General features: G+C 42.7%; 3 protein-coding genes across 8 annotated transcripts in view; all 3 read right to left on the bottom strand.

Moving 5' to 3' along the window:
* Positions 1 to 83: 83 nt before the first annotated feature.
* On the bottom strand, positions 84 to 5,951 carry sh2d5 (SH2 domain containing 5). The gene is made up of 10 exons (XM_077530796.1): positions 5,760 to 5,951; positions 4,829 to 4,894; positions 4,665 to 4,745; positions 4,436 to 4,510; positions 4,198 to 4,344; positions 2,838 to 3,038; positions 2,560 to 2,755; positions 1,596 to 1,701; positions 1,166 to 1,325; positions 84 to 686 (listed from the first exon to the last, which is right to left on the bottom strand). The coding sequence occupies exons 2-10, from the start codon at positions 4,877 to 4,879 to the stop codon at positions 465 to 467; spliced, it is 1,239 nt and encodes a 412-aa protein (XP_077386922.1). The 5' UTR covers positions 4,880 to 4,894; positions 5,760 to 5,951; the 3' UTR covers positions 84 to 464.
* A 655-nt stretch (positions 5,952 to 6,606) lies between these two features.
* hp1bp3 (heterochromatin protein 1, binding protein 3) lies at positions 6,607 to 15,873 on the bottom strand. Of its 4 annotated transcripts, none has more exons than XM_077530541.1 (13): positions 15,706 to 15,873; positions 13,800 to 13,880; positions 13,260 to 13,437; positions 11,628 to 11,705; positions 11,358 to 11,514; positions 9,798 to 9,941; positions 9,653 to 9,712; positions 9,428 to 9,567; positions 9,274 to 9,364; positions 8,889 to 9,048; positions 8,673 to 8,784; positions 8,399 to 8,581; positions 6,607 to 8,028 (listed from the first exon to the last, which is right to left on the bottom strand). In XM_077530541.1, the coding sequence occupies exons 2-13, from the start codon at positions 13,864 to 13,866 to the stop codon at positions 7,260 to 7,262; spliced, it is 2,139 nt and encodes a 712-aa protein (XP_077386667.1). In that variant the 5' UTR covers positions 13,867 to 13,880; positions 15,706 to 15,873; the 3' UTR covers positions 6,607 to 7,259. The 4 variants fall into 4 exon arrangements, with proteins under 4 accessions (XP_077386667.1, XP_077386668.1, XP_077386666.1 ...); XM_077530542.1 differs by lacking the exon at positions 15,706 to 15,873 and adding an exon at positions 15,400 to 15,609; XM_077530540.1 differs by lacking the exon at positions 15,706 to 15,873 and adding an exon at positions 14,051 to 14,128.
* A 1,152-nt stretch (positions 15,874 to 17,025) lies between these two features.
* Positions 17,026 to 23,025, bottom strand: part of eif4g3a (eukaryotic translation initiation factor 4 gamma, 3a) — a 37,306-nt gene continuing 31,306 nt past the window's right edge. For all 3 annotated transcript variants that reach the window (XM_077530537.1, XM_077530538.1, XM_077530539.1), the window contains 12 exons: positions 22,244 to 22,334; positions 21,985 to 22,108; positions 21,483 to 21,727; positions 21,282 to 21,394; positions 21,020 to 21,192; positions 19,648 to 19,773; positions 19,494 to 19,575; positions 19,146 to 19,244; positions 18,928 to 19,074; positions 18,665 to 18,746; positions 18,442 to 18,588; positions 17,026 to 17,942 (listed from right to left, as the gene is read on the bottom strand). In XM_077530537.1, coding sequence (XP_077386663.1) covers positions 17,761 to 17,942; positions 18,442 to 18,588; positions 18,665 to 18,746; positions 18,928 to 19,074; positions 19,146 to 19,244; positions 19,494 to 19,575; positions 19,648 to 19,773; positions 21,020 to 21,192; positions 21,282 to 21,394; positions 21,483 to 21,727; positions 21,985 to 22,108; positions 22,244 to 22,334 — 1,611 coding nt within the window. In that variant the 3' untranslated portion in view covers positions 17,026 to 17,760. The remainder of the gene's footprint in view (positions 17,943 to 18,441; positions 18,589 to 18,664; positions 18,747 to 18,927; positions 19,075 to 19,145; positions 19,245 to 19,493; positions 19,576 to 19,647; positions 19,774 to 21,019; positions 21,193 to 21,281; positions 21,395 to 21,482; positions 21,728 to 21,984; positions 22,109 to 22,243; positions 22,335 to 23,025) is intronic.

The raw sequence follows: 23,025 nt of genomic DNA, 5'->3' as shown, positions 1-23,025 counted from the left end.
AACCTCGCTAAAACATTTATACAGCATTTGGGTGTCATGACAAGTGATACGAATTTTATGGATAATGATTCCAACAAAAACAATTCAATTTCAACAAATATATTTGCATCATCTTGACAATGGAGGGAAAAACAGCTTTGCCATCAGATTTAACAACCTGAACTCTTGACTCCATAAAGATTGAGCAAATATGTTAAGGACAGGTACATGCCTTAAAACAGTGTGAAACTCGATTAAAAAAACAAAAACATACACACACATATAAAAACGTAAAAGCAGCAAGTACAAAAACAGCTTTGACAAAATGACCTATACAATACAGAATACAGATACTTGAAGTGCCAACAGGGTAAATATAAAAGGTGCGTTGAGTGTTAATAAACTTTGAAATGTCCCACCAAACTTAAACGTGGCTCAGTGAAGGATGACGTGCAAAACAAAAATAGGTTAGCAGTTGACCACTTCTATTGTCCAAATTTAGTCCCTTTTCCTTTCACTATCCTCTGCATTCTGCTTTTGTTCAGGCTCCTGCGCAACTCTTGGGCCTTGGCCTCTGTGGCGTCTTCCTCCTCCCACTCGTAGCAGTGGTTGACCCGGGCGCAGCTCAGCCGGCACGGCAGCCCGTCCTGGTTCTCCGTGTAATGTTCAATCAGCTCCGCGAGGGAACCGAATTCGGTTTTGCATTTCTGCCACATTCCGAAGACAAAAAAGGACAGATGCAACATCCGTGTGTTTAGTTTTGACATGAAAACGTAGCATTTGGTAATAATTTGGCTTTTGAAATGCAAGTGGAGCAGTTTACAATCAAACCTGATATCAATATTCAATACTCACCAGAGATGCTGATTATTAAATGCATTTAAGTCTGTTTTGCAAGTTGAACTCGGTCGGCTGTAACAAGTTTTTGCACTAACCAACTAATCAGAGGATTGGGAAAATGCTGATGTCATGGAGGGCTATAGCGATCTGGCTTTCTGACTTAAAATTTGAAATCCAGTCTTATTGCTAACGGTTTAAATTACATCAGCCAGCACGAAGACCCTTGGCAGATTAGATTCACATGGCAACATGCTGAAATCTGATTGGACAAAACATTCCCATAGTGGAAGCCATGCAAAACAATGAAATGAAGAGGCTAAAATGATAGTGATAAAGTAATAAGTACCTCCAAGAGGAAATTCCCTTTCCGCGTGTTTTCAATGAGGTGTGTGATGAGGCCAGATGGGAAACGAATGATGAGGGATCCACTTTTGGGTTTCTTGGGGTGCGGGCAGAGGAGGTATGATCCCAAAACGTCATCAGCCAGGAGGGAGTAGCTGCTGTCACTATGACACAAAGGGAAATGTATAGAATTTAAGAGGACATAAATGTCATTCTTATTTCTATTTTACTGCCAAATCGGGCTTTGCTCTCGCAAATACATGCCGCTTTAAGTCGTAATGCCAAGGCTTCTTCGTGGTAACAAAAGCTGGACTCATTGGCCAAGCACTATTTCTTACAATTTGTGATCCTCGGGGTATTGTGACACATGCATGCTTTAAATCCAGGGGGGAAAAAAGAAAAAAAAAAAAAAAGAAAAAGACGCATACACTCACGTTGCAATACCGGCCCAGCACCACACAGCCTGAGCCAGCGCTTCCTCGGTTTCGGCCAAGCTCGGCGCCCGGGATCGTCTTGCCTGGGTCTTTTCTTGGTCCTTTTCTACTCCACGGAAAAGACAAGACATCCGTACGTACAGTGACTCTTGCATATTTGTGGATGTCTATTCACATATTTTTCATTTATTTATTTATTTATTTTTATTTTTTTTGACTTACGTACAGCTTTCTGCTGATCACCTATTTATGTTTTTTTTTATTTATTATTGCCATCACTGTAAGATGCCACAAGATTGCTGACTAATAAATAGTACCGGTAATTGGTGTCAAGGAAGTCTGTTGACGTGGCATAGCTCAAATGAGATCCGAAAATCTTTGGCAGTGAGGATTCAAGTTGAGCCTGGGTTGTTTTTCGTGGAACTTTTGGAGCATGCATTTGCTCTGCTCAGTGGTGATTGAAAACTTAAGCGATTAATCAGATCGCATTGTTTGACAATTGACCTTACCGTGGCACGCCCCTGCTGGCCCACTGAATGCGATGAGCCGACTCAGACTTGCGTCTTGATTGGTTTACTAGGTCATGTGGGCGCGGTTTACGGTAAGGTCAATTGGTGTTTTCGCACTTCAAGTACTTTGGCGCCACCTGATGGCATCTTAGTGTCAAGCAATCATATTGGACTGAAGGGAGGAGATTCATTCAGTTAGGCCATAGCTCTGCCTAAAAGGTGCATTGCCGCCATTTTGTGGCAATCACTGCACACCCAAAAAGTGAAGACAAACATCGAATAGGAAAACCAAACAGGTTCCAGCGTGTTCAAGACTCAAATATGAGCACCCGTGGTAGCCTCGCCAAATCTCCTGAACACCTCCACGTGATCTCCCCAGCAAGCTAGCAAGCACCGAGGGCGTTACCTAATCAAGTCCCTGAATCTGGCGAGCGCCTTCTGAACAGCGGGCCCACCTTGTGAGGCGTTGAGGCGCTCCTGCACGTGGCGCTGCTTGAGCGGCGTGAACGTGAAGGAGCGGTACGCCCCGGAGCGCAGCACTTTGTTGCGGATGGCTTTCTTGCGCACCAGGGACGGGGAGGAGGTGGGGAAGACCTCGTCGTGGCTGCCATGCTGCTGCTGCTGCTGCTCGTCGGAGCACTTGTCGTGTTTCTGCACACGGGCAAAAGAAAATGTCCTTAGTGCTTCAATAACGACACCCGGAAAACGAGTCAAACCGCTTTTGTCGGACGACCTTGGACCCGAACATCCACCCCCGAAAGGGAGCTCTTCGGAAGGACACCAAGGCGCTGACACTGAGCGGGAAGCCGTGGTTGAGAAGCGACGGGTTACGTTGAGGTGCCGAGCCGGAGGAAACTTCCTGGGCTTCGTCCGGGTGCTTCTCCAAGTACGACAGCTGGAAACAGCGGCACAGCAGGAGGTTCAGGAACTGGGCCTGAAAGGAGAATGGGGCACGGCCATACTACTTTCGTCATCCACACATACATTAAAACAATCTTGTCCAAACCTATCTGGATAACTGTTGTTAACTCATTCAACCCCAAAAACAAAACAGAAACAGATACAAATATCTTTTTTTTTTTTTTTTTTTTTGATGAAAGAAGAGACTCTAATCTTTCTTTTGGTAGGTTCCATGTTTTATAGCAATAGAACACAATATTCTGTGGGCCTTGCAAAATCAGTCAAAATACAGTAAAACAGTGAAAACGATTGGGAGTGAATGAGTTAAGGCGCAACCATCTTGTCAAGTTGCTCGAGTTAAAGGAAAAATATTGTGTTCTTAAATGGTGATCATTAGTCGTTCCATGCCAAATCGCAAAAAAAAAACAACAAAAAAAACTGTGCACTTGTTGATAGTGGTGGAATAACACTAAAATCTGAAATTCTTGCAGCGGTTTGGCAAAAGGGGGCGTGGCCACCTTCCTTTGAACCTTTGTATCTCAGGACCCTACTGGGTCTATTTTCACCAAACAGGTATTGCTTGAAAAGGAATTCAACAGGGATTCCAAATCTGCAATCTTACAAGATTGGTGCATATTTAAATGACTTCTACACCACCACATTTTTCATGAAATGGAAAACCCCACATGTTCTCAAAAAAAAAAAAAGTTCCAGAGATGTAACATTTTTTGTTTAGCAGCATAAAAGTGGAAATAAAAACAGATATAAAGAGTCAACCTTAGTATGCATAGCCTCCATACTTTGACTCTTTATTGCTACTAAACAAAATATTTTACATTTACAAAAGGTCACTTACTAAAATATGCACCAGTCATTGGGAAAAAAATTGCAGATTTTGAATCATTGTTGAATTCCCATTCCAACAATACCCGTTTTGTGAGTATTGAACTAGTATATCTTGAGATATAAGGGTTCAAAGGAAGGTGGTCACACCCCTTTTTACAAAAAATGCTAAAACCTCCGTCCAGATTGACTTAAAATTTAAGACGTAGTGTTGCGCCATCACTATCAACAAGTACACTAAATTTCATTAAAACCTCAATCTTCTTGGTTAAACCCACTGATTTGGCCCCCCCTTTGGTTTACTGACAAACAAAGATGAGGTCTGTTGGCGAGCCGGGTCGGTCTCTTACGGCTCTGGCGTGTCTGGCTCTAAAAACGTGGCAGTACAGCTGGGCGTCGACACTGCCCGGGTTGTGGGAGACGAAGGCGAATTGGGCGTCGCTGGGCCGGGCGGTGGACAGCGATACTCGGCGAAGGGCGTGGGCCATCAGGAGGGTCTGCAGGGCGGATGACAGGTTTGACTATAAACAAATGCTGTTGAGTGCAGAAGCTAATAAATAAGTGAAAAAAAAAAGAACAAGTACATACCGTTTCATCCTCGTCGTACATTTTCACGCCTTTGACGGAGAACTTGAGGGATACGGGCCTACTCTTCTTGCATGTCTGATGGCAAAAAGTAACAGCTTACTAAAAATTGACTTTTTATTTGTTTTTAGAAGTCCCTGCATCAACCGTGAAAATAATCAACCAAGTCAAGTGATGATAAAAAAAGAACTAGTTTTGAACTTGGAACAACTTGGAAGTAAAAAAAAATTACTTTCAGGGTCTTCAGGTTCTTGTGCAGCTGCTCCATCTGGTCATCCAGGCACTTGTCATCCACCAGAAACGAGCCTACGTACTTTGAAGCCATTACATAGCATTAAAACGTAGAAATAAACAAGCACAGGCATGTAGGTGTGCTAATGCGGTGATCGTGCTGACCTCAGCGGATCGTATCACTGCACCATCCTCTCTGACTGCCGCTTCACCCATGACGCCTGACGATTGCTGCACAGACACAAATGTGTACATCAACATGTAAAGAGGAAGCACAATAACGGAATTCTATTGAACACCACGTTGGACAGAGTCCAGCAAGTTTTCATCTGCGCTATCTTGTCAAATCAAACCAAAAGAGTGCGGAGAGAAAAAAGGCATTTACGGTTTATTTGATTTGATCTTTATGTCAAGGACAAAAAAAAAAAAAAAAAAAAGTATATCCAATTTGCGTGTTTACATTACACTGCACTCACACTGATAGATAGCATACATACACATGTATCACAATTAAAGGATTTAGAGAAGAAAAAAATGTAACACAGAACATGATCCTACCTCGGAGTTGTGAGGTTTCGGGGTGGGTAATCTGGCTTCCTCCCACATTTCAAACACATGAATGTTAGGTCACTCTAAACATGAGCGTGATTGTTTTTTTTTCTTTTCTTTTTTTTGTTGTTGTCTATATGAGCACTGTGAATCGTTGTGACCAATCCAGGGTGCCCTGCACACCCTATTAGCATTATTAGAGAAAGGAAATGGCTGAAAGGATGTGAATCAAATGTGTAAGCCATCAATGTGTTGATTCTCACTAAATATCTACAAGAAACGTCTTTGGAAGAAGCAGCAAACAAACAAACAAACAAACAAACATTTACACAGAAGCAAGTAGACAGATTGATAGGACGTTGACGGAAGTAATTAAGACATTTAAATCAGACTTTCTCTTCGTATTACCTTGACAAGTTTGTCCAGGAGAAAAAAAAAATGTTTCAAAGACACACCAACGCGTCTCAACACGAAAAGTTCACGGACCACCTCCCCTTCTCAAACCGAGGCAGTTTTCGTCGACGCCTCCGCCTCCCCTCACTCTTACCTGAAGCCCTGGCGTCCAAGCTCCGCTGGTGCTTCGGCCCAGGTGTGTTGCTCAAGCCACCGCGTTTGTGTGGTCGTTTAGGAGAGGAGGACGGTTCTCCGAGCTAAGTTGTGTCCTGCTCACCGCCGTGGTGTGTTGTCCGTCCGACCGCCGCTCTCGCGCTTTACTACTCGTTAACGGTTGTCACGCGTCAGAATGCGGAAGTAGCACACCTCCACGGGAAATTACTCCGCCCCCTAATAATAGTTCGCTCACGGCTGTTTTTCTCGTAAACTAAACAAAAAATGTTTAGTTTACAATTTTAGTTTATTCAGTTTAATTCTAGAAATTTTGAGTTCATTTTGTTTTCATTCTCGTCATTTTTGTAAAAAAAATAATCATTCCATTACTGTTTAAAAACGTTTTTCTGTTTAATTATTCGTTTTCTCTTATTTTTTAGTAACAACTTTTATTCTGGTAACTGTATTTTTTTTTAGTGCCGTCTTTTATTCTAATAATTAGTCACTGTTTCAATTCTGTTGATTGCATTTTTTTTTTTTATCGGTTGTCCGAGTCAGTTCATTTGCTGAAACTATGTAATTTCTTTCAACTTTTATATCGAAAGAGAATTCAAAATGGTATTTTTTTTTTTTTTTGTAGTAATTGTATACATAGAACTCCATCCAGTGCTGTGTATCTTTTTTGAAATGTGACGTTTACATTATCTTGGCACGTATTTTGTTCATTCTTCAAATAGTCCTTTACCAAAAGTGGCGTGGTAGGAGCAGGGGGGAAAAAATGACATCAAAATGTGAAGAATAGCATACCTAAAAGATAGTTAAAGTAAGATGCAGTTAATTGAAACAAGTTGTGTACAAAGAGCCATTTTTATTACTTTGAAAAAAAGCGTAACAACACAAGGAATACACATGCATGCAGGGGGATGGAGACGCTACACTAAGCAGCTTTTTCCTTATTCACAACAGAGAGCTGCGCACAAAATTACAGCTGTGAAGCATGAAAAACAATTTTCTATCACGCACATATATAAAAATCCAACAAAAACAATGGGACATGTGATGCTTTGATGTATAAGAAGAACATTGACATGTCCAGATTTTTATTTATTTTTTAAACAGCCAATTCATCCTGGCATAACGTCTGCTTCTCTGAACCGCAGTGATATAGAACAGGCTGTAGGTCTGAACTAAAATGACCATGTTGTCTTGTGTATAAACACTAGTAACCAACATGGAGCAGACCGGGTAAACAAACAAACTCAAAATCAAAAAGAAAACAACATGGTTCTAGTTACATGACGTCAGGCCCAAACTGAAGTAAACTTCTCTACGTACGGATTAAAAATGAAACTGGTGGTACAACCGTCTTCTTCTAGTGTGGAAATGACAAAAAACAAAAACAAAAAACAAAAACAAACTACTGTCCCAATTAAAACGGGAAAGACCAAAAAGAGGGGAGTACTGATGAATGTGGCGTGGTGGCAGACTGAGGGCAGGGGGCTCAGTTCTTTCCCCTCTTGGACTTCCGGCCGGACTGCTTGCCACTGGGTGCCGCTTTCTTGGCGGGGGGCTGGTCGCTCTCAGCGTCCCCGGAGCGCCTTGACGCTCTGCCTGCTGGCTTCTTGGCCTTGGGCTCCTCGGACTCCTCAGACTCCTCGGGTTCCTCAGGGGCGGAGTCTTCCTGCTTGGAGCGCTTGGGCCCACCCCTTCTGGCGGGCCGCTTGGCTGGAGCCACGGGCTTGGAGCGCTTGGCAGCGCCCCGCTTCTTCGGCGGTGCCACGGGTTCCTCCTCCGATTCAGGCTCCTCCTCCTCAGACTCCTCGGGTTCCTCAAGGGTGGAGTCTTCCTGCTTGGAGCGCTTGGCCCCACCCCTTCTGGCGGGCCGCTTGGCTGGAGCCGCGGGCTTGGAGCGCTTGGCAGCGCCCCGCTTCTTCGGCGGCGCCACGGGCTCCTCCTCCGATTCAGGCTCCTCCTCCTCGGGCTCCTCCTCTTCCTCTGGCTCCTCCTCCTCAGTGGATTCTTCTGGGGTGGCGGGTCGCTTGGCTCCCCGCTTTTTCAGACGTTTGACGGCGGGTGTCTTCGGCCTTTTGGCAGCCGATCGCCTCTTGGCGGGCGTGGTGGCTTTAGAAGCCGCCGCCTTGGCTTTAGTCACCTTCTTTGCCGCTGCTTTCTTGGCGGGAGACGTCTTGGCCGCGGGGCGTCCTCGGCCTTTGCTGGCCTTCTTGGCAGCAGGGGGATGGCGGACCTTGGGAGGGGGTCGCTTCGTGGACCTGCAGGAAGGTTTAAAAAAAAAAAAACTGTGACTTGAGTGTCCGACTTGAAAACAGTCACTTCCAACCAGTAGGTTGCACATAGGCAGTAATAGAAATTACATAGGGGCAAACTGGTTTGCATGGCACAAAAATTTCATCTTAATGTTTTTCATTGGACTGTTATTGACTTTACTGCTGCATTAACAAAAGTTAGTAATAAACCACATGAAGCATTCCAACTTGTGTACATATTCCGATTTCAGTGATCCCCTCCTTCCCATCAAATGCAATGCATGTACATACGTGGCAGCAATGTTAGTAGGGGCAATTGTAAGAGTGGCGAACCACAAGGTACTTCAACGCACCACAGATCAAGTTTAACACGTACCTCTTCCGCACGGGCGCAATTTCTCCCTCAGACTCTTCGTCGTCGTCGTCCTCCTCCTCCTCCTCCTGCTCCTCCTCCTCCTCGGACTCTTCCTCCTCATCGTCCGACGCAGCTCTGCGCCTGGACCTGGAGGAGGGCTTGGTGGATGCCTTGTTGAATTTGTCCGGGTAGAGAGTAGTTGGACTGAACACAAACAAGTGAAAAAATAAAAGAGTAACCTACAGTGCCGTATTTTTTTCTCAAGTAAAATGTCTCCTTCAACAACAAGTGTTACCTTGGGTAGAACGGGAAGCAGAGCCGGTAGGTCCCCGTGAAACCGTGACCGGTGATCTGCTCCATCCAGCCGAGGACTTTACACTTGGTCAGGGTCCTCCTCAGATTAGCCACTTAATAGACACACACACATATTTGGTTTGCCTTTAGTCATAGACAACATGGCTGGCGATGCGGTGCTTTTACAAGCATGGCCACTAGAGGGGGCCAGTCTCACCTAGCTGATACTCCTTGGCGTCCTTGTTGGCATCGACCAGATACTTGCGCAGTGTAGTGGTGCTGCACGTCTTGGGCTCGTTCATGGCCGTGATGGCCGCCAAGATGGCGTCTTCCAAGGTGCCGCCCTTCAGCAGCACTTGGTTGCCAGTACGTTTCAGCTGCCATCAATAAAACGGTGGAATTTATTTATGTGGCCTGATAGGTCGACATTTATTTTTAAGGGTAATGTAAGATGGATTTCAAATGATATTCAAGTGTTTTTAGATATGTTTAGTGTTTCAAGTTCAACTATTAATATATGCAACTAAAAAACAAATTTAATGATGGCAAATTTCCATGAAGGTTTACAATAATTGGATGTGTGGAATTGCGGGCAAATTTACCTGGAATGTTCCGGAGGCTCCCTTCCCCGTGATTTGCTCCAGTTGTCCCCGCTCCACCGCCTTCACCAAGGCTGATTTGAGGACTTCTGGCCTGCGGGCGAATCATTTAGCATTTTATACGGAACGCAACATCCAACTGCAACCACGTGCACACCTGTTCTCGATGTTAAGGCTGGGGAAGTGCTGCTCCAGGTACTTTTTAATCAGCATGTATGAAGCCTCTTTGGGCTCACATAGACGCGTGATGATGAGCGGCAGAGCGTCTCCCAGAGCTTCCTGCTTGGAGCTGGCCTTCTGCAAAACGCACGTCGCCATCATCATCATCGTCATCATCGTCATCACCAGTATCAGCACTTATGACATCAATTCCAACACCTACTTTGGACGCGGAAGTCGGCTTGCCGATGGTGAAAGTTCCCGAGAGGCCTTTGCCCTTCAGCTACGAGCACAGCAAAGCAAGCATGTTTTAATGAGCTGCTAGTGAAGTTTTAAATTCTTGTTTTGATTCGACTGCCTCAAGTCACCTGTTTGATGGTGCCCTTCTCCAGCTGTTTCTTCATCGCCTTCCTGATGTGAAATTTCTTCTTGTCCAGCTCCATGTCGGGACACTTCTTGGCGATGTATTTCATGACCGACTGGTAGGAAACTCCGGACCTGTGATCAAATGACTGCACACAAAAAACAAAAAAAACAAAAAAACGTTTTTGACATGAGTAACACCTATCCGGAGAAAGAAATATTTGCTTGGTCATCGCAGATGTTCTAATTTAAGTGCAGATATTAACAGAGTAAAAGCATATCTTCCAGATGAACACTGTAAATCAAGGTTTATCTTTAACTAGGGAACAGTCCATTATTGCACTTAGCATTTTTATTAGATTGTGTATGTATCAGTGAATGTTATTTCTCATCTTTTAGGAGATACTGATAGACTTCCCAACTATTTGGTCAGTTGATTTTTTTTAGTCCATTTTGGCTCTTTTCAAAAACAAAATGTTGCTGATTAAATACTGATATATTCTTATTGTCTATAATGCTTATATAGCATTATATAAACCTAAATTCTGTTGTAAACAAATGCTAAAGGACAAAGTAAAATGTTCTGTTGGTAATTCAGATTTTTGATGGTCTAAGTGTTAGGGGACTAAAAAAAAAAAAACAAAAAAAAAAAAAACAAACGGTTTTATTTCACATCTTTTTAAATTAATTGTTTACCTGCATTTTTTGCTGCCAAATATTGAAATCTGCATCAACCCTAATCCTTTAATACCTTAAAGAGATACTTGACTTATTGAGACATTTTCAGCAGTAAAAAGTTAGTATTTTGTCCAGAATGAATTTGATAACCTTATTATTTTTCTTAACTTTAAAACTACTTTCCCACATGCTGTTGACTTATTTTTTCCCCCACTAACTCACACAAGCTTACATGTCTGACAACTGTCTGTCCACAGAAACGCCCCGCTGTTGACAGAACAAACACAAAATGGCAAAATACACGGTGGAGGCGTAGGGGTAGAGGGAAAAATCACCACCACACATTAACAGAAGCCCAGAGGTGTAGATTGAGAAGGAGTTCATGGTTATACATCCTGTATTTATATAGTGCATCTTCCTGAGTGAAAGCGGAAGACCATGCCTTTAAGATGACATCATCTGTGCTGAGGAAGTAGGTAACGACCAATCATGGCTCACCAGTTTTCTGGGTTTGGTCAACAAACGGAGCCATGATTGGCCATTACCTACTTCCTCAGCACAGGTTATGCCATCTTCAGTAGACAGCAAGTGTTAAAAGGTATTAATTGTACATGAAAAAAATAATGACGCTACCAAATTCATTCTGGACAAAATATGAACTTTTTGCTGCTAAAAATGTCTCAATGAGTCAAGTATCCCTTCAAAACTTGAAATCACCCTCCTGAAAGACAACAAAAATGGGTCTAGCTCACCCACATTCTCTGTGGCTCAATATTGACTTTACTACCGCATCAGCGTTGCATTGTGATTGACAAAGTTGACCGTACAGGAAAACGTCTTTGCAATTGGAGTAAACTGAGCGGAACGACCGCGCGTGTTGTACGCACCGTGATGGCTTCGATGAGGAGATGGTCCAGTCTGTTGTACGTGCCGGAGTAGTTGGCGACGGGAAGCTTCTTTTTGGCGGTGACGCTGGCCCATACCGGGATGGTCCTTTTCACCTTCTTGACTTTGGCTTTCTTGTACTTGTAGCCATCCTTCAGCCTGGAGGGAAAAGAGGGGGACGGCGAGAAGCGTTGAGTGACGTGGCTCGTCGAGGCCAAGGAGCGATATTTCACTGTGATGGTTCCCACCCTTTATCTCTCGCGCATTCTCACCTTAGTAGGAGAACATAGCAGTGTGTTGCGCACTGGCCAGCCAAGCAGTCCTTGCATTTCTCACTCTGTCCGGATAAACTGAAAATTTGAGAACATCTGTCTTAATAAGTAAGTCGTAGCTACTCTATAGTGCTCGTACTCGTTTTGCTCAGGAGAACAAGGAAGAGGAGAGGTTACCAGAGTCAGGAACATGGACTTAGATCTCCTCAGGCTATTCTCAGGCTTCCTACGGGTTTCTTCAAGTTCAATTTAAGACTTTTTAAGACCATTTAAAAAAAATAAAATAATTCTTTTTCACAGCCTTATTGCTAAAAAACAAAAGCAAAATCTGTGAACGTGCATTCAATCATTTCTCAAATGTGGAATGTGTGCAGGATGTAAGAATGCAAGCATGAGTAGGCTACTCATGTGACACCACCACAGCGTAGGCACGAACCACAGATTATATTGCATTACTATAAAAGTGATGTCAGGCTAAGACGGGGGGAGCTCAACACCGATAACGAGCATGCCAACTATTGTACGTGCTCGGCGTGTGTATAAATGAAAGTAGTTTACTCAACCACGTTTTCATTACATTTACATTTCCCCATATCTCTAGTCTAGTCTAATATGAAATGGATGGCACTGGCTACATGTAAACAAACAAAAAAATAGTAATTCTTCGTGACTGCGTTTGTGGAGTGGAGCTCTTCAGTGAACTGTCCGATTATTTTGGCCAAAGATCGTAACGAGTCTGACCGGGGCTGTGTTGTATTCTCAATGATCGGCTCATCCATTCCATTTATTTAGGCTAAAAAAACAAAATCAGGGCTCTAGACTAACTTTGAGGCGCAGCCAAGTTTTTTTTTTCTTGGTTGCACCAAATATTTTGACCATATCACATTCACAGTGAGTGCACCTCAAGAAATTCACTTCCTGAACAATTTATTTTGAATTTTTATATTTTTACATTTCTGTCAGGAACATCACAGCAGGACTATGTGCAGGAGTGTTTTATATATATTTTATAATATATGTTAGGCCTATTAGTATTATTAAATCGTATTGTTTTAAAGACTAAATCACTCACAAAATTATTTGCTTAACAGTAACATTTCAACAACGCGCATTGTGTGCACACGCACCCACATACACACCGTAATTATGAAACGACGACGACAACAAATGTGTGACGACATCTCCATTATGCCAGTGGCAAGTTTAGCTGTTTTTATTCTTAACGTTGCGTTTAAAAAGTAAAGCTGTGCGTGATTTGTGATGGATGGGTAACACTTAGGTGACTTTGGCTTTCTTGTGAGCCCAGAAGCTGCTACCAGTTCTAGCTTCGCCATACACACACGCACGCACTATTATTTTTCATTGGACCTATACAATTCACGTAGGTCACATTTGTTTTCTAAATCTCTAAAAAATCTCTCTGGACCAAACATGATCATCTCTTTTTGAATCAAAGCATCTAATTTGCATCTGAAATCACCTCTGTGGAATGGCAATGCTGCGCCGCGTAGGAGCAGCCTGCCATCGTCCAGCGGAGGTAAGGACCATGTGAGCAGATAAAAGTGCTATCAGAGTGAAATATCGCAGTAGGTCCCCCGTTGTGGCGACTAGGCGCACTCGTGGAAAACTCACTCTTTTTTCTCTGGCCCATCATCCGACTTGTTGGCGCCGCCCTCGTCCGCCTTCTCGCCGTTCTCCGCCGGCTCGGCTGCGTCGCCCGCCTTTGCCTTGCCCTTGCCGGCGGTCTCTGCGGACGACGCGGGCTGCTCCCCTTCGGCGGACGGAGACTCCTCGGGGGTGTCTTCGGGCCCTGACCATCATAAAAAAAGAATTTACGGAATGTTAGGTTGGAACTAGTTCATTCAGTATACTACATCAATTATTAAAAATGTGCAGGTATTATATTTGTCCACTCGGGGTCACCATCCTCATGTTCTACTGTAATATCTGTGACAGAGTGGGTTTCACACGTTCCGTGAATGTAAACATAATCATATTGGAAATGTGTAGGTGGATAATTTTTGTGCTCCTCAAGAATTTAATTTCATCCTCAATCAGGTTAATAGCAAATAAATAATAAAAGCAAGCAGGTTCATGCAAGAGTGGTGGTACAAGGTGCACCAAAAAGCTGAAAAGTTAACACTGCAATCATAACCTCTCCATGGTCCTCACCTGTCTCTGCTGCTGCCGAGACGGGCTTCTCCTGCGTTGGAGTTGCTGCTGCTCGGCGAATCGGCATCACAGGAGGTTGATCTGGAAAAGTTTTATAAAAACTGAAGTGAATCGAATCGGGGAGAAAACCCCCCGAAATTGAATCAAACTGAACTGTTGTGAATCGAAATTGAATCAATTGAAGAAATTAGAAACAATAGTCAGCCCTAATAGTCATCTGTAGAAGGAGTTAGAATACAGTGATATAATACCTTTAAAGTTTGCTACATTTGAGCGCATTTGAGTGTGTATGTGAATAATTTGCGCGGCTAATGAGCATTAAAGCAACAGCTAAGTAAGTCAGTCAATAAAGCCCAGCCAGGCAGTGTCTCAACACCTTTGTCTTTGTTACTTTACTGCTGGCCTTTCATGCCACCACAGCAGCACACAAAGGAACTCGTGACACTTGCCTGACCGAGGATGACAGGTTAGTTCAGCGCTAGCGAATGGTTATTACACATTACTGATGGCTTTACTGGAGTAAATAAAGCAAGACGAACACCCTGGATTCCTTCTACCGTTGGCCAGGGTACGATAAGGGATCCTGGAAATTGAAGTAAGTTATTTTAAACTTTAACTTTAAACAATGTGTGTTTTAAAGTGCTTTATAAATAAAGTTGAGTTGGGTAAAACGTGAAACCCTTTCGGTAGGTTAATACTGCTCTGTCATATAGACACATATTCAAATTAGTGAATAAATGATGTTTTGTAAACTGCTTTGGACACCGTATGGTGTGCAATTCACAAATCACCATTCGTCCCAATTTATTTGATTATTATTTATTTTTTTCTGCATTTGTTGTACTAGGAATCATTTTTCGGGAAAAGAACATTAAGCATCCAAATTCAAGTTCTTTCGGTACTCACTTGTTAACACAAAGGCAAATAGGTAAGGTAGCTTTTGGATGTGAGTCCAAGTTCAAGGTAATGGTTTATAACAGTTATAAATTTGTGAATGTTATAGTGAACATTTGGGTAACTGGTTATGACAGTTACTGTGACATCAGAATACTTGCAAGTTACAATGGTATGAATCGCTCAAGAAATGTGCTTAAGAGGCACACTACTTGTAGTCTAGTCTTGCAATTTTGTCTGTTATGTAAATTCAGATGACAAGGATTTTTTTCTTCTATTTTTAAAAATTGGGGCTAAGATGTGGAGCTTTATTATTGAACATCACAGTCACTTGTTTTTTTTGTTTTGTTTTTTTGCCAATGTGGAATCAGTGTAAAATTGTAAATGCATTATAATTTTAAAATGTGGGAAATTGTTACCCGGATGTCCTCAGTATTGTTAATATAATTCGGCGCGTCGAAGTTGGAATCGTTTGAATCAGTGGAGAAATGTGGAAGTAGAACAACGCCGGGAAAACACATTAAAGCTTTCTATGTAGAATAAATGCGAATACTGATTTCATCCAATTGCAAAAAAAACAAAAACAAAAAAAAACAAAAACAAAAACGAAAAAATAAAAACAAAAAACAAAGGCGAGTGGGGGGAGAAAAAAAACTGATTCGTGGCCCACCACTGGAAACGGATTCAAACAGGCAAAGGCTTTTACCTCATTTCACCGAGGCCCCTGGTCGCTTAATGGACGGAAACTGTCAAATGCACGAACTCCTCGCGGGTCGAGAAAGCATTTCATACCGGTTGCGCTCTTTGGACACTTGACCAGTGTTGGGGAAAGAAAATATCGCAAATTTCGCCATTTTGTCCTCTGGTTAATGTTACACACATACACCAAGTGTCACACACATACACGGCGGTGGTGATGGCGTCGCGCGAGCGTTTCAAAAACCCGCCCCAGCCTGCGAAAATTCCCACGTAGGACGCTATGAGCTGCGCTTAAACTGCAACGCAAACTTACCTTGGACTTTATGGAGCAAAAAATTGAGATATTCGCGAGTTAAAAATGAGTGCAGGAGCCTTTATTTCGATTCCTCTGTTTACGAGCCCCGCCCCGTTCGAGTGCTGGGTGACGTCACAACGTCTCGACTGTCATGGCGGACCGCCGCTTGTCGACTCTTTCCCACCATCACCACCTTCTTTGTTTTGAGAGCCATCAATTAGAATTTACTTTCTAATTTCAAGTTAAGATGTCTGACTAGAGTTTACACGAGCAAACAAAAACTGTTTCATTCGATGTACCATCTTAAATAAACACATCCCCGCATGTATTAAAATAAGACGTTTTTAAAAGCTCTGGTACCGTATAAAGAAATGCAAAGCCATTATTTTCCGTTGCAAACAAATTATGCTTGGAGACAAAAGGACTACAAATATGACCGCGTATTGAGAGCGTGTCTGTAGTCAAGGATCAATGGGAGTTGTGGTTCACAAGTGGAATGGATACGGAAATTATTGACAGGGCATATCATTATTAGATTAATAATAATAATAAAAAGTTTAAATGGTGGTTTATTTTAATACAATTCATTCTAATTTTTAAGTTGTATCTACAATAATTTACCCATTATTTAATCAAATTAATACATTTGAAAATGTTTAGTATTTTTTTTAAATTTACAATAACTAAATTGGCCATATATATATTTGAGATATTTTAGAAAAACGAATAAACATTTATTTAACCATTTTTCTGTTATTTTAGGTGAACATGGTTAAACTTGTCACCTATTATAGGACCATCTGCTTTAACTCACTGCCAGGAGGAACTTGAGCGCATTGACATTTTCAGGACCCACTGGATAATGATTACATACATCGACTCAACCAAATGAAAGCATACTTCTCCTTTCATATCTAGGCATCTAAAATGGGGCATTGATGTCATCTACTGTACTGGTGGTTTTGCATCAGTAAAGTTGTTTCCAAATTTGAAATTTACAGTGGAGTAGTCACTGGCAATTAGGCTATATTATTTTGCCGATACCTACTTTACACAAAATAGAAGTCAAAAGGAAACTAAAGAAATTGAACAAAGTGAGTTGTCAAAGGAAAGGAAAAAGTTAAAAGTGACTATTACAACCTAGTAAACAGGATAATGAATATGTTTCGGATTCAAGACTCCAACTAACACCCCAACTACCAATAAATGATTTTTTTTTTCCCCCTCCAAACCGGCATAGACACATTTTTGTGAAAACAATCAAATAATCAACACAACTTAAATGAAAACATGGCGGAATAACACATTTCCTGTCAATAAGCAAGTGAATGCTTAAAATAGGTTTAAGAGGAGTTTTGAGAAGACAGACATCACCTCCAGGTTTCGATTTTTTTTTTTTATCTCTCTCTCCATCTTTATTGTATTTACAAGCTTTTAATGAGCTGTATAGGGCTGAAGTATTACAAGCATTTTTGTCATGAGCGCCTCCTGGCATTTTGCTGGTTCCACGTCCACTTTGTTCATCAGCGGTTGTCCGTTTTCAGTCGCTCCTTAATGTGACGTGCCAAAACGAGCAGCAAAAGCAGAGGCTGAGGGACGTGTTTTGGATTATTTTGACCACAAACATACTTGGCTTTCCCTTTCACCCCCAAAATGATTTGGTGCTACCTTGTTTTAATCCAAACAGTGTAGAATCCAGGGATGGCCGTTCTATTCTTTCGTCAAAATTATTTTGTTATCATTAATATTATTTAATTATATGGTTATTTCTGTTGTTCGGGTTTTTGCTTCCATATGTTCAGTCCTTAAAAAAATAATAAATTAAAGAGTTCATAACCTATGCTGCTGCTTCATTTTTTAAGTCTCTTCTTAAAAAGTAACAAAAAAAAAGTAAGTTAAATTTTAAAACAAAAATATTTTCTATGTATAATACATGTATTTAGTGCTTCCGCCATTGGAATCCAAACTGAAAACGGCGGCATGTTTCCGAACCGTACCGCAGAAAAAGGAATTCCAGCGAACGTGAACAGGTCGCTCAAGTTCCACATTTTGCCGAGTGGGTCCGCGCGGGTCTCAATTGTCCTCCGACTCCTCCTCGGCCTCCCGTAGCCACGTGAAGAAGGCCGTCACAGACTTGAGGGCCACGCCTTTGCCCTCCTGCTCCGCCGGGTCTTTGCTGGTCTCCCACTTGTTGAACGCGTCCTCCGAGATGACGTCCTCGTCGTAGAGGCAGTCGAAGAACATCCGCAGGAGGTCTGGCAGGCGGTAAAGACAGACATATTTACTGACTTCCACGTCACTCAACAGGCCACGCCAGCCTTTTAAAGGCACACGCGTTTGACATCACAGATACTACAGAGTAGACTTTAATGACGCTCCAAGTGGACATAAAATATACCTGCATAACACCTGATAAACACTTTGCTATTTCCATCCATTTAAATGAGGATAGGCAATTCCCCCCCCCCCCCCCCCTGATACAAGTCTTTTGAGTGGTCATGGTATGGATTTAACTTTGAAAGTCACATATATATATATATATTTTTTTTTAGATTTTTAGTTAGTGCCAAAACTAGTTTGTGATCAACTGGTTTAAGAAGTTAAAAAAAAAATGTTTTTTACCTGGCTTAACATGCATTTACTCTAAGGAATGAAGATGACTGAAGTCAAGGTAAACTAACAAACACTAACAACAGCCAAAGCAACCTGCGAGGTGGACACTTGCAGCATCCCAAGTTACGAAGGAGCACTTACTGGGAGGCTGATCGAGGGAGACTATCAGCGTCTGAAGTGCATAAAGTGCTTGCAGCTGTCGCTCAGTGTCTGAGTTAAGGTACTTGAGTAATACGGGCAGCCTCCTCTGGATGATGGCTGTGTCTACTTGGCAGTTGGTACCAATGTCTGCCAAGGAAAACACCAAGAGAATGAGTGAGTTCTACTATGACCGGCGTAGAATAAAAAAGAAGGCGGGGCTTACCTTTCACCGCTGCCTTGCACACGGCCGTCATCAGCGCCCTCAGGAAAGGCGATGAGCTCATCTGAGGTTCATCCAGGTTTGCCTGGGTGGCGGACACGTGAAGCAAAAATAATTCTTGCTTAGTACAAATAATGTTATTCTATCTATGCCAACGATGTATAGTGACTTCCACTAATTTGTAGAATAATAGTTAACGTTTCTACATTTCAACCCGAGTAAGTACGTTTGTTTCCGCTGAGAACTGAGCGAGCGCCCTTCCGTACCTCCACCCAATCAAAGATCTGCTCGTCGCTGGCCATGTCCTCCAGCAGAAGTCTCTCCAGTTGCTGGCTTAGCTCCTCAGGGGACAGGGTCTTTTTGGACAGAGCTGCTCCGGGGTCCGTGGCGTCCGACAGGACGAACTCCAGCTTCTGCATGCGAGAGGTCGGTGTCAGTGTGACAAAGGCAAATCTGTGACGGCCACAGAAGCTGGTTGGAGTACCTGTTGTGAGATAAAGGCTTGGACATCCTCTCCCTCTGCCAGGAAGTCGGGCCAGCTGAGGTCAGATTCCCTCCACAGAGAACCCACAGCTCTATGGCTCTGAAGAGACAACCAGCATTGATAATCAGTCAACAAATTAAAAAATGTGAGTATGAGTCACAGCAGAGCTGCTCTTAATAATAGTGCGGGAAAAACAATTGGATTCATGGAAATGTTGCCATAAGAAATTTCAACTATGAAACATCATGACTGTAATTTTAAGGCAAATAAAAAACCTCCGTTCTTATATCAGGAATAAAATGTGCTGAACTATATCTCAGTTTACACAGACATTTGAAGGTCACCTACCATTTGTTTGCATAGTATGTGCAGAATTTCAGATATTAGGATTCCTGCTCTTCCCACAGCTAACAAAGGTTTGCTTAATTCACTGTGGACACAAACAGCACTGTCAAAACCACATTGATTCTTGTCATCAAACCACCAGGTTGGTGATCAGGACCTGAAGAGCTCTCTCATGGAGAAGCCTCCGTCCTTCAGCACGGGGGTTAGCAGCTGGGCCAGGTACAGCCAGATATGAGGAATGTCGATAGCCATATCGTCCGCCTGCTCCAGGATGTCAGCGAACCTGAAAGCACAAAATTGTAAAAAAAAAAAAAAAAAAAAAAAAAAAAAAAAAAAAAAAAAAAAATTATAAATATATATATATATATATATATATATATATATATATATATATATATATATATATATATATATATATGCTTGTGTTTTTTTTGTTTTGTTTGCTCTGATCCAGTAAATGCATCTTGCTAAACAAACCTGTACCTCTGGTCCAATGTGTACGCTGCCAAACTCAGCTAAATTTAATGCTCGGTGGTCGGCTAAATATATTCGCATAATCGCACACTGCGGGTGTTTGGCTCAAAGACAGCAGGATTTTCACATACACGCGTCATATAAATAAAAATACGAGTGTGTGTGGCCATTCAACAGCCCTCTGTGACACTCACTGATCTGAAAATATAACTGGATAGCCAATAGCCCATACACGCCCGTGCCAGCCAATGAAGTCACAGGGCGGCCATCTTGCTCATCCCATCTCGCGAGCAGACTGCCGTATAAACTATATGGTATACGTACAGATGACATATACAGCTCGTAGGCAGTTAGTATAAGGCCGGGGGATGTGTTAGGAAAAAGTAAAAGTAAAACAAAATAAATAAGCTGCTTTGAAGAACTCTCTTTTAATCGCTCTGGTCCTTAGGACTACAATATTAGATTTGGCGGAGGCATGTTTTGTTGAATTACAGTTATAATTCTTTAATAAAAACTATACAAAATTCCTCCTGTAAACATCATGAGACAAATAATTTATACATGTATTTAAGGCAAGCTGTAAAATGTCTGAAGTCCTCTTGTTTATGTTTAACCAATTTAAAACATATATCATGCTGTTTCTACTAAGTATTGTCTCAAATATTCTCCAATTTCGATACTGTAAAGATCATATTCCGAGAAACGTTTCTTGGGAGGAGCAATATGGCGGCCTCGCGACTTCAAATGTCTCGGCCTATCGGCTATCCAATCATATATTTAGATCAGCGGTGACACTATGGCCCAACGTGACTCAAATCCAAAAATATTGATTAAGCATTAGTTTTTAACCGCCAATGCGGATCTCTACACGAGTCACCACTGATTTGCGTGCAGTCCTAGTAGGTAAATACAGCAGTTGAGCAGGTCGGTAACCAGCTTGGTATGTATAGGAAGTAAAGAATGAAGGTTGTAGGTTGTAAATATTTAGGTAGGTAGCTGGGTACATATTTATAGTCTTAGGCTGTACAGTGTGCTTGAGTGTGAGGGATACAGACCCTTTGTAAAACTGTTCTTTTGGCAAGACTCCCTGCTGCACCAGCTGGAAGAAGAGCATGCCCATGTGGTCCCGTGTGATCTGACTGCGCTCCAGCGTCGACTCCACTCCGACGCGCACGAAGATGTGCAGCTGGGGGGCCGAAACCAGCTCGTCCACACACTGAACAGCCTCCTGCAAGAGGAGGGATATGACAATTGTTAAAGTCAATGGATCCCATCAAGGGGTGGGGGAAAAAAATAGTCTACAGTGAATCTCAGTACTTTATAATCGTTAATGTGGAGGAACTCGTCAATGATGGACTTGGACTTCCTCTCCATGTCCTCCTCAGACAGGACCAGCCTCTCTGGCGTCGGTGCCACTGGCTCGGGTTTAACTGTCAAGGTGTCGTAACAACAGTGTCAGTCTGAGGTGGTTTGATTTTTGTTACATTGCGTTATTGCCATCTTATTGGCCCTCCTTACCGGGCTCTCTGGTTCTGCTACGGTCTGGTTCTGGCTCTGCCTTGTCCTCCGTGACACTCGGTCTGCGGGGCTCTGCAGACTCACTCTCGCACTCCCTCCGTGTCTCCTCCGGGGATTGGCCCTCTCGCAGCTCTTTGGAACTGTCGCCCCTGTTGAGAGACGCGAGCCTCGGCGACGACGACAATGACGGCGTCGTGTGGGCCTGTGGCTTCTCGCTGCGCTCCCGCACTGCGGTGCTACGATTGCTGGACATCAACAGAAAACATGGCATCGTAGTGATTTAACCAGGTGAAACTTTGGAGGATTCTTTTTTTTAACTGAGGTATTTGAGTCATCATTTCACAACTACATTAAATGGGGTTATGTACAAGTGTTTGTCTAAAAATAAATAACTCAGCAGTCAACAATGACACTTACCTGACTGAATTGATGTTATTGATAGTCTACTTACGTCAGCATGTGTATGCACCAATCTGTATATGTGCTCCATTTGTTTGCTCACCTTCCAAGAGTCCGCCTAGAATCAAAGTCTGGGGTCTGTGGAGGAGTTGACGAGGCCTGTTGAGACAAGAGTGTGGACTGCAGCACCGAGTAGTGGTTGAGGCTGCTGCCACTGCGCGATAGTTCTGTGAGGAGGAAGGAGAAAAGGATTAGCTGATGAATGGGCGCTATAACAAACTACAAGGAACATTACTTGTTACATAATGGGAAATATACAGAGTGAGTTGAAGATATAGGACATTGAAGCGTAAAGAGCAGACCTGAGTCGCTGGCCTTGGCTCCGCCGCTGCTGCCCTTCACCCACGTCACTTGAGCCCGCGGGCCGAGCTGGATCTTCTCATCCATTTGAGGCTGCAGAAACAGCGAGAGTGAGAGTGATGACACCAACTTTGGAAGATCTATGGATCTACTTAATTCCTATAACTATTTTTTTTGGACAACATAAATTGGGACACTCAGATGTTGCAACACGTTCAGTACTCAGTGTATCCAGCAGGAGGAGCCCTTGAAAACCTAACTAGGTTGAGTTACACACAAGCATCCAGCAGGGGGAGTTGGAGATTCTGGGGCTCAGACAAGGACAGGGACCACATTGAAACAAAAACAACTGGACTGACAAGTTGGACCACCCAGACCACTGATGTGACAATGACTCAAAGTGCGACCAACCTGAACCACAGAATGTGACATCGGCAAGATTCAAACCCTCGTGGTTGGTGGATTTCACTTAGTAGCCAGAAATGTACTTTTTGTGAAATGACATGCCATTTTTGAGGAAAAATGGTGAATACGTGAGTTCCTTCAGTGATTAAAAGAGGACATAACAGAGGATGGGCTTCTCCCCTCAAAATCCGCAAATAGGCAAATTTGCAAATGCTAAAACCACAAAATGCATATGTATATGAATATGCAAATTATCACATTATACTTGAAGACAATAATTGTTCGAGAGAGCAGTTTTCAGAGATATAGCAGGGATTTCCAAATCAAGTCACCGGCCGTACCAGCAGCAATGAATAAATTCCAGAGTAGTGGTGACATT

Source organism: Festucalex cinctus, chromosome 8 (assembly GCF_051991245.1).
Source record: "Festucalex cinctus isolate MCC-2025b chromosome 8, RoL_Fcin_1.0, whole genome shotgun sequence".
In the NCBI taxonomy this organism is placed as follows: Eukaryota; Metazoa; Chordata; class Actinopteri; order Syngnathiformes; family Syngnathidae; genus Festucalex; species Festucalex cinctus.
Note: the sequence above shows the minus strand (reverse complement) of the source record. Positions and strands in the feature narration are given on the sequence as shown.